The sequence below is a fragment of the Aegilops tauschii genome, chromosome 4, assembly GCF_002575655.3.
Source record: "Aegilops tauschii subsp. strangulata cultivar AL8/78 chromosome 4, Aet v6.0, whole genome shotgun sequence".
Taxonomy (NCBI): Eukaryota; Viridiplantae; Streptophyta; class Magnoliopsida; order Poales; family Poaceae; genus Aegilops; species Aegilops tauschii.
In genome coordinates, this window is record NC_053038.3 from 95,811,982 (window position 1) to 95,822,117 (window position 10,136).

The 10,136-nt window shown below is 45.8% G+C and overlaps 1 protein-coding gene across 1 annotated transcript; it reads left to right on the top strand.

The window, feature by feature from the left end:
• Positions 1–2,555: 2,555 nt before the first annotated feature.
• On the top strand, positions 2,556–7,119 carry LOC109766256 (cytochrome b-c1 complex subunit 6-1, mitochondrial). The gene is made up of 4 exons (XM_020325024.4): positions 2,556–2,725; positions 5,932–6,016; positions 6,643–6,732; positions 6,836–7,119. Coding segments are annotated over exons 1-4 (210 nt in total). The 5' UTR covers positions 2,556–2,723; the 3' UTR covers positions 6,869–7,119.
• Positions 7,120–10,136: the final 3,017 nt, after the last annotated feature.

A 10,136-nucleotide genomic window follows, 5' to 3' on the forward strand; every position in this document is an offset into this window, starting at 1 on the left:
AGCAAAACATGATCAGCACCAAGACTCCACGGGTGTTAGAATCATTACTATGTAATCTAGATTAGTGACTCTAGTGCAAGTGGGAGACTGAAGGAAATATGCACTAGAGGCAATAATAAAGTTGTTATTTATATTTCCTTATATCATGATAAATGTTTATTATTCATGCTAGAATTGTATTAAGCGGAAACTTAGTACATGTGTGAATACATAGACAAACAGAGTGTCCCTAGTATGCCTCTACTAGACGAGCTCGTTAATCAAAGATGGTTAAGTTTCGTAGCCATAGACATGTGTTGTCGTTTGATGAACCGGATCACATCATTAGAGAATGATGTGATGGACAAGACCCATCCGTTAGTTTAGCACTATGATCGTTTAATTTATTGCTATTGCTTTCATCATGACTTATACATGTTCCTATGACTATGAGATTATGCAACTCTCGAATACTGGAGGAACACTTAGTGTGCTATCAAACGTCACAACGTAACTGGGTGATGATAAAGATGCTCTACAGGTGTCTCCGATGGTGTTTGTTGAGTTGGCATAGATCAAGATTAGGATCTGTCACTCCGATTGTCGGAGAGGTATCTCTGGGCCCTCTCGGTAATGCACATCACTATAAGCCTTGTAAGCAGTGTGACTAATGAGTTAGTTGAGGGATGATGCATTACGGAATGAGTAAAGAGACTTGTCAGTAACGAGATTGAACTAGGTATGATGATACCGACGATCGAATCTCGGGCAAGTAACATACCGATGACAAAGGGAACAACGTATGTTGTTGTGCGGTTTGACCGATAAAGATCTTCGTAGAATATGTAGGAGCCAATATGAGCATCCAGGTTCCGCTATTGGTTATTGACCGGAGATGTGTCTCGGTCATGTCTACATAGTTCTCGAACCCGTAGGGTCCGCACGCTTAACGTTCGATGACGATTCATATTATGAGTTTATGTGATTTGATGTACCGAAGGTTGTTCAGAGTCCCGGATGAGATCACGGACATGACGAGGAGTCTCGAAATAGTCGAGACATAAAGATTCATATATTGGAAGGCTACATTCGGACACCGGAATGGTTCGGGTCATTTCAGATAAGTTTCGGAGTACCGGGGGTTACCGGAATCCCCCCCCCCCTCGGGAAGTTATTGGGCCTCATGGGCCTAGTGGTGGAAGAGAGGAGGCAGGCCAAGGTGTGGCGCGCGCCCCCCTAGCCCAAACCGAATTGGACTAGGGCTAGGGGGGCGGCCCCCTTTTCCTTCTCTTCTTCCTCTCCTTCCTTCTTCTCCTACTTGGACTAGGAAAGGGGGAAACCTACTCCTACTAGGAGTAGGAATCCCCCCTTGGGCGCGCCCCTTGTGGCCGGCCCTCCTCCTCCCCTCCTTTATATACGGGGGAGGGGCACCCCATAGACACACAAGTTGATCTTTAGCCGTGTGCGGTGCCCCCCTCCACAGTTTTCCACCTCGATCATATTGTCGTAGTGCTTAGGCGAAGCCCTGTGTCGGTAACTTCATCATCACCGTCACCACGTCGTCGTGCTGACGGAACTCTCCCTCGACCTCAGCTGGACCAAGAGTTCGAGGGACGTCACCGAGCTGAACGTGTGCAGATCGCGGAGGTGCCGTGCGTTCGGTACTTGATCGGTTGGATCGCGAAGACGTTCGACTACATCAACCGCGTTACTAAATGCTTCCGCTTTCGGTCTACGAGGGTACGTGGACACACTCTCCCCGCTCGTTGCTATGCTTCTCCTAGATAGATCTTGTGTGATCGTAGGATTTTTTTTGAAATACTACGTTCCCCAACAACTATTTGATATGAATGACTCGTTGTCGCAGCAGGAGTTCACCACTTTAATTGTCACTCTCTGGGCAATTTGGCACGCTCGTCGGAAGCTATCTAAGTGATTTGCAATTGATCTTCAGGCCGGCCAGCAGAACACTTCCGACGGCCCAGCCTAGACCGACTACCTGGTTGCCACCGCGCGAGGAGCATGCCAAGCTTAACATTGATGTGGCGATTCCCAGAGTGGGAGGTTACGGTGCCGTAGGAGCTATTTGCAGGGATTTCTCAGGCGTTTTTCAGGGTGCATCTGCGGTCGTTTTCAGAAACATCGACGAGCCCGAGGTGTTGGAAAGTCTGGCAATAAGAGAAGCTCTAGCACTAGCAGATGATCTCTATATTCAAAAAATCTCTGTTGCCTCAGACTACAAGTTAACTGTGGAAGCTATTCACAGAGGAACATCGTCGGCTTATGGAGCAGTTGTGCAAGAGATCAAGGAGCACTCTAGCAATTTTACTTCTTGTGTTTTTAGTCATGAGTTTAGAACCTCGAATGTCGAGGCCCATAAACTAGCAAAGCACGCTTTAACTCTTGGGACCGGTCGCCACGTTTGGTTAGGCCACCCTGAAGATCTTTCCTTCGTCCCTTAATAAAAAGCTTTGCGAGTTTGCAAAAAAAACAAAGGCGCCCAACAGGAGCTCCCCGATTTTTCAATGTCTAAAAAAACGATTTCTCAAAAAAAAAAAAAAAAACACTCCCTCACCCACCCACCCACACCCCACCCCCGTCGTTGCTCCCGTGGTCCACGGACCATTTCCCGAATTTTCCCCACTCGCGAACCCTAACTTCGACCAGCCTCCCCCCTCCAGATCCCCTCCCCTCCTTTCGCCAGGAGCAGAACCCACCCGCTCGGACCGCGCCGCGTAATCGCCATGTGGGTACTCCTCCATCTCTGAGCCCTCGTCTCCTTCCAGTTCGTTGCTCGGTAGCGTCTGAATATCGTTTGCCTGCTTCCCGCGATCCGTGCGTTGCGTGTCATTTATGCGTGTAGCTGCATTGGTTGTTTCCTTTCGATCGAAGCTATGTCGATGGAGCTACGGATTTACGCCAGAAATCCAGCGGGTTGGGGTATGGTCTGGTTGGTCTCTGCTGGGTCACGGCCTGGAAATGATCAGGAATGGGGAGGAACAAACTCGCTCTGTGGTCTTGGGGTTTAGATTGCGAGCTGCCCTGGTGCCTTTCCATGCGTGTGGGCAGCTCGATGCTTGCTTTCGCTTGGAGAATCATGAGCTCGATGCTATCTTCTGTAATGTGTGGTGATACACTGCATCTACTGATGGAAATGTGTATGTATCTGCTAGTGCCTAGTGGGCTCTAAACCAGTGTGTTGCAATAATTTTGATTACTGCTTTATTGAGGAGGTTAAAATGCATTTGAATGAGATCCCATCAAGCGTAGAATTGGGGTGTCTTAGAGCATCTCTAGTCCATCCCCAAAGGCTAAATATGGGGCGAACTTTTGGGGTTCGGGGAATTATCAGTTTATCACTCATATGGCACATCCCCCATTTCCTTTAATCCCCCCAAAAATTAGCTTTTCATCCCCCAAAAGTTCCTTCTAGCCCATATTTGCCCTGGGAGAGGCACTTCTCAGTAAAAATGAGGAATACTGCTCGACCCGCTAGTCTCCCGCCCGACACGCCGCCGCAACCCGCGCCACCGGCCGTTTGCCGCCCCGATGACCAGGGAAATGGATCCCCTAATCTGTGCTGCACCTCCAGCCACCCTCTCCGGCGCTGGAATCCTGCCGGCGGAGGTGAATTTTGTCTCCGCGGCGGCGGCGGCACCATTGCCGCGGAGGACTACTTTCTTCGCCATGGACAGCTCTGCCTCTGGAGCCTGCAGCAACACCTTGTCCTGCTCCTCTTAGTTCTTCTGTCTCGCGGTCGCTCTCGGCCTTGGCCTTGGCCTCTGCCGCGGACTTCACCTCCAACTTCAACTTGCGGAGCTCCCTCTTTGACGCGGTCCAGCTCTTGCGACACCTCAGCCTACTGGGCATCTGAGGCCTCCTCGACGGCGTTCTTTCGTGTCCTGGGTGCCCACATTGCTTGCAGCCCTGACCTCTAGGACGTCGCTTTGGCCTTGGTCTGGTTGATTTGGCGTTCCAGCTCCTTTGCCATGGCTCGTGCTCTCGATAGCCCCGACTTGGCGCCGTCTCGCTCGTTATCCACATATGCCTTGCATTCGTTCAGCTCGTCCATGAATTTTGGAATTGAAAGAGCACTTCTTGAGCTAGAACATGCTTCTTGGGCAGCTTGCTCGCCTTGAGCTTCACCGCCTTGTGGTACTCCTCAAATTGGGGACAGTGTCTGCTGCATGTTGTAACAATGGAAATTACCGCAACATGACTCTTGCATGCTGTAGGTGTTCGATGAATCGCGCAAGCCTAATGTGTGGAAATTTGAGGTTTTGGCGGATTAAGCTTGGGGGGTGGGCTAGATGAACAAAAGTTTAGGGTCAGTTTGGTTCGTGACCTGACCCTCGTGCCTGGATCGCTGATGCTGCCTGGTGTGGACGTGAGATGTAAAATCTTTCTGCCTGACCAGGCTTGTGTGGTGCTGAAGCGTTTGGTTCGTGCCTGGGCCAGGCAAAGCATCAACGTCCCATCAATCAGTCCATGCAACTATTATTTAATGCAAATATCCATCCAGGCTGCTGGTAGCCTCGTGACCGCACGGCCAGGCGTTCGAATTCGATCGCCTGGGCCAGGCTAATTGCAGTGCCTGGAGTCCAACCAGGCTAATCACGGTACAAAAGAATCCAGGCCAGGCGAGCTTTCTTTTTCACAGGGTAGCAACCAAACAAGCATGCATGAAACCCAGGCACAACTCCAGGCCAGGCAAAATATGTTGAGGACGCAAACCAAACATGCCCTTAACCCCCCAAAATATGGGAATTAAAGGATGGGGAATAAGATGAGGAATCAACTTATGGGGGATGGGCTAGAGATGCTCTTAGATCCTTTTCTTTTAATCACGCTGCTGCGCTCTCATGTGTTTCATCTTAGAGACCACTTAATCTTGATTAATGCATCTGATGGAAGATATGGTGTTCCAGGGATAGGTAGGAGGATATGATACCTGAACCCCAAATGCATTAATGCCCCATCTGCAGCTGTTTATGCATGTTATGTTATTATGAAGTCAGAGTTTTGTGCTTCTGTTTTACATGGCTAGCTTGTGCTTGGTTTAGAAAGATTAAAGCAGTATGTCAGTAGTTGCATTGTTTATCTCCTTTCTATTGGAACTAGATTGAGGTAGCGTCAGATTTCGCACCAAGAATCTAGCGGGTTAGTGTATAGGATGAATAGTGTCTCGTGGGCGGTGGGTCACAGATTCAAATCAAGAAAGGACAAGAACAAGCTCGCTTGGTTGTCTTGTGGGTTCAGTGTGCCCTATAGCTGTTGATTAGTACTACACAGCTAAGATAACTGCGTAGATAGATGGACAGTTTCTGGCATGGTGGACAGCTTGATGTTTATTTTACTTGGAGAATCAAGAGTTCGAGGTTATCTTCTACTGTGTAGGGATATAGTCGTGTTGTACAATCCGCTCCAACTTCATTAACAATTGGAAATGTGTATGCTGCTAGCATGTCGACTGTTAGTAGGCTCTAAACTAGTGCATTGCAATTCACACCGCATGTCTGCATGGATAATTTGAGATGAGAATCCCTTTCTTACTATATTTTCTAGGGTTAAGGTGCATTTGACTTGAACCCCATCTTATCTGGAATTGGGAGGTTCTAGTCATATTCTTGTTAGCATAGCATGGTCTCCTTGGGTGTTCATCTTTGCTGATGTCTTCGTGTTGTTATCCTCTGATGTAAAAGATGACGTTCCAGGGATAGGTAGGAGAAAATAACCAGCCTAGAATAGAACAATATGTCTCCTGTGAGCTACCTGTCTACGCAGTGCATTTTATCCCGTCCGTAGCTCTTTATGTTGATTATGTAGTTATTAGATGGCCGACTTATGGTTTTCATACCAGAAAGGCCATGTGTTGCACCATTCATAAAAGGTTATGAAACAGTCAATTTCATTCTCTCAGCTTTCATTGTTTCTATTGTTGTTTTATCTCAGGGCGGATGAGGAACCCGTTGATCCCAAGAAGTATCTCGAGGAGCGGTGCAAGCCACAGTGTGTAAAGCCACTGTATGAGTATGAGGTGTGCTCTTACTTTCTTTCTTTTGTTGTAACACCCTCTTAATTTTGATTGGGGAATTTAATGCGACAATACTGCTATTTCCATTATGGAAGTTACGAGAAATGACACTCTTTGGTCAGCATAATTATGAAACTATTTGGCCATGTGAATGTGAAAGTTTTTCCGCTGTGATATTCATGGTATTTTTGTACTGAAGCTTTATTTTAATTTTCATGTTCAAATATCACCCTTCACATCATCCTTCACATCTTAAGAAAAGTTGTATAGCTCAATTTTGTTACTTTCTGTAGTGACAATCTGTTCAATTATTTGAGTGAAAGTTAAATAATAGCCTGTAGATTGGTTGCACTGTGAAGGATTCATATAATCCTCTGCTCTCTATGATGCTGTTTCCAAAACACAGTATATTTGGTAACTGATTAGAACTACTATCATTTGTTCTGTTGGAACAACACAAATGTCCGCTTAAATTGTAAGGTTGAAAACCATTTAGTTCTTCATTGACTTAGTAATATTCTTCTTCATACTCAATTTGATTTTTCATCGCCATGCTGTTTGAATTATGTCAACATGATACTCCTATGGGATTACTTCTCCAACCTGTGTGGTGGCTGTATGATGCACAGAAATGTATCAAGAGAGTTGAGGCTGATGATACCGGGCACAAGCACTGCACTGGGCAATATTTTGACTATTGGTCATGCATCGATAAATGTGTAAGTACTTCCTCTCAAGTCAGAGATGGATACTGTTAAAAAAACAGCTATAAGAAAGCACTGCCAAGATTGAAAATAACATGCCTCGTATATGCATCTGCAGGTAGCACCAAAGCTCTTTGAAAAGCTGAAATGATATTGGGGCGCTACTTTCAGTGAGTGAGCCTGGTCATTGACCAGAAGTCCAGAACCCAGTGAGTGAGCCTGATCATTGGCCAGAACCTTGTTCAAGTTGAAATATTTGTCGAGTCTGCAAATTGTCCTGTGACTGTGTTTCGATTTCATGAACTTGTAATAAGAGCAACTATCTTGACACTTTTTGCAACCATTGATTTATGTTTGGCTAAGCACTGATGACAACTATAACAATTTGATGTCTGTCGATTACAGTTCTGGTACTGATCATTTTTCTCATTGAGATCATATCCAACGCAAATTGAGAAGATTTCAACAACACATAGCTAAGAACTGTGCACGCACCATGTTATGACCCATGAATTGGAGGTGATTTCTGGTTATAAAAAACATTTGAGGAATATGTTCTGTAAATGGTTGAATCAAATATTTGCTTGTAAAATTACATGAAAAGAAACAGCACTATGTGATCATGCTTACAGATGTTCAATTTGGCTTTCGGCCTACGGTGGAAACATAGTCTTTTTCTATATACATGCGTAAAAGTTCTATATTTCTTAATTTGTTATCTATACTCCCTCTGTGCCAAAATATAATGTAATAAAAAAATTACAAGTCAATCTTTTCTATGTTTGGCCATGTGTAGGAAAAAATATTAACATATACAATGCCAAATAAATAAAATATGAAGAAATATTTCATAATGGATCTAATGGTACTAATTTGGTATTGTTTGTACAGATAATTTATCTATAAACATTATGGATGTGGAAACATTTCACTTTTGAAAATGGTTTGCCTTGTACTCCCTCCGTCTCATAATATGAAAGCGTTTTTAACACTACACTAGTGTCAAACGCTCTTATATTGTGGGACGGAGGGAGTATTTGGAACATAGGGAATATGTGCTCATGGGCCCTCCAAGAATTGCAACATTGTTGTATCATTGTGTTGGTAGACTCAAATCATACAAGGTAGAATTCCATGATATAAAATGTGAGTTTTCTCTCTCTAAATTTAAGCTTTGCCGAGAACCAACAATTTTGCTTGCATGACGAGAAAGGTTGTGCCTCTAGCTCACCATGGATCAACTATAGGCATGTACCATATTAATGTGATTATTCTTTATGTGGAAGACACATTCTCGTCAATAACGATCCGCATGTGCTTTGTGATGATTTCATCAATCTTGAAACTTTGCGACTCCATTTTTAGTAGAATTTGTATGTGTGTGCGCGAGAGTGAGCGTCTACATTGTATTGGTGTTTCTTAAAAGAAACTCTTAATTGTTTATCGCCAAGTACAAATGGACAACCACATTGATCCGCAAGACCTCGGATTGATCGTGTGCATTCATATGAATAAGTCATTGTCTATTTGTCGGAGAGACTTTAACTTGTTGGAGAGGCAATGCCATAGTTATGAAGTCACTTGGACTCCACATTCTTCTCCTTGAGCCAATTTCATGAGCTTCCCCAGATATTCTTGGTGGATCTTGAAGTGGTCCATGGTCATTCACATACTTGCTCAGAGGCAAATCCACACGATGGAAGCTCCCACACAAGGTATAGCTGTCTAGGAGACGCCAAATCTCCTAGAGTAATGGATCAAGACCTCTACACTTGAAGATGATTTTGCTTGATGCTCAACCTCTCCCCTCTCTCTAGGATTTTCCTCTCTTAAGATGAGACTCAAGAACAAGATGAAGCTTGCACACAAGTGTGGGGGTACATGTTCAACCCTTCTTGGAAGCACCGGAAATGGGTCAGAACAACCAGAATTCAAATATGCCGGTCAGTGCTAAGGCTGGAAGATCGTGGATGTCGCCTAGAGGGGAGGGGGTGAATAGGCGCTTTAAAATAATTACGGTTTAGGCTTGAAAAAATGCGGAATAAAACTAGCGTTTAATTTGTGAAGCATAAAACCTAAAATAACTAGGCTCACCTATGTGCACCAAAAACTTATGCTAAGCAAGATAAACAACTAGGTGATAGCAAGATATATAACATGAAACACTATGGCTATCACAAAGTAAAGTGCATAAGTAAAGGGCTCGGGTAAGAGATAATCGAGGCATGCGGAGACGACGATGTATCCCGAAGTTCACACCCTTGCGGATGCTAATCTCCGTTTGGAGCGTTGTGGAGGCACAATGCTCCCCAAAATGCCACTAGGGCCACCGTAATCTCCTCATGCCTCGCACAATGCAAAATGCCGTGATTCCACTAAGGAACCCTTGAGGGAGGTCACTGAACCCGTACAAATGGCAACCCTTGGGGGCGGTCACTGAACCCGTACACTTTGGCAACCCTTGGGGGCAGTCACCGGAACCCGTACAAATTGCCGGGGCGATCTCCACAACCTAACTAGAGACCCCAACGCTTGCCCGAAGCTTTACACCACAATGATTGAGCTCCGAGGCACCACCAACCGTCTAGGACGCCCAAGCACCCAAGAGGAACAAGCTCTAGGGTACCAAGCACCCAAGAGTAATAAACTTCTCAACTTTTCACTTCCACAAATCACCGTGGAGAACTGAAACTGATGCAACTAATGCAATGGCAAGGGCACACAGAGTGCCAAAGTTCCTCACTCTCAGATCCCACCAAAGCAATGAAAGCTATGGTGGAATATGAGGGGAAGAACAAGAAGGGGAACACCAAGAACCCCAAGATCTAGATCCAAGGGGTTCCCCTCACATAGAGGAGAAAATGATTGGTGGAAATGTGGATCTAGATCTCCTCTCTCTTTTCCCTCAAGAACTAGTAAGAATCATTGGAGGGATTGAGAGATAGCAAGCTCAAAGAAGGTCAAGAATGGGGGAAGAACACGAGCTCAAAGGATTACAACCAATGGGGAAGAAGACCCCCTTTTATAGGCCTCCCAAATCCAACCGTTATGCCCTCAGTCCGCACACAAGTGGTACTACCGCTCCAGGGAGCAGTACTACCGCTCGGGCGGAAGTACCCAGAGTATAGTGCTCAGAAGAAGCATCCCGAGGTGGCAGTGTCGCCGGAGTGGTACTACCGCTCGCCCCAGCGGTACTACCGTTGAGGTAGCAACATACAGGGGAGAAGCGGTACCCTGGCCCCTTACAGCCGCCCTACAACCGCGAAGAGGGAACGAGTCCAGAGGCGAGAAAATAGGCGAAAGTAGCAGGGGTAGTCGGACGCGGAAGTACCGCAACAAGCGGTACTACCGCTGGGCTGGTGCGGTACTACCGTCCGAAACGGTACTACCATGCCCAACTACCGCTCTACTGACGTCGA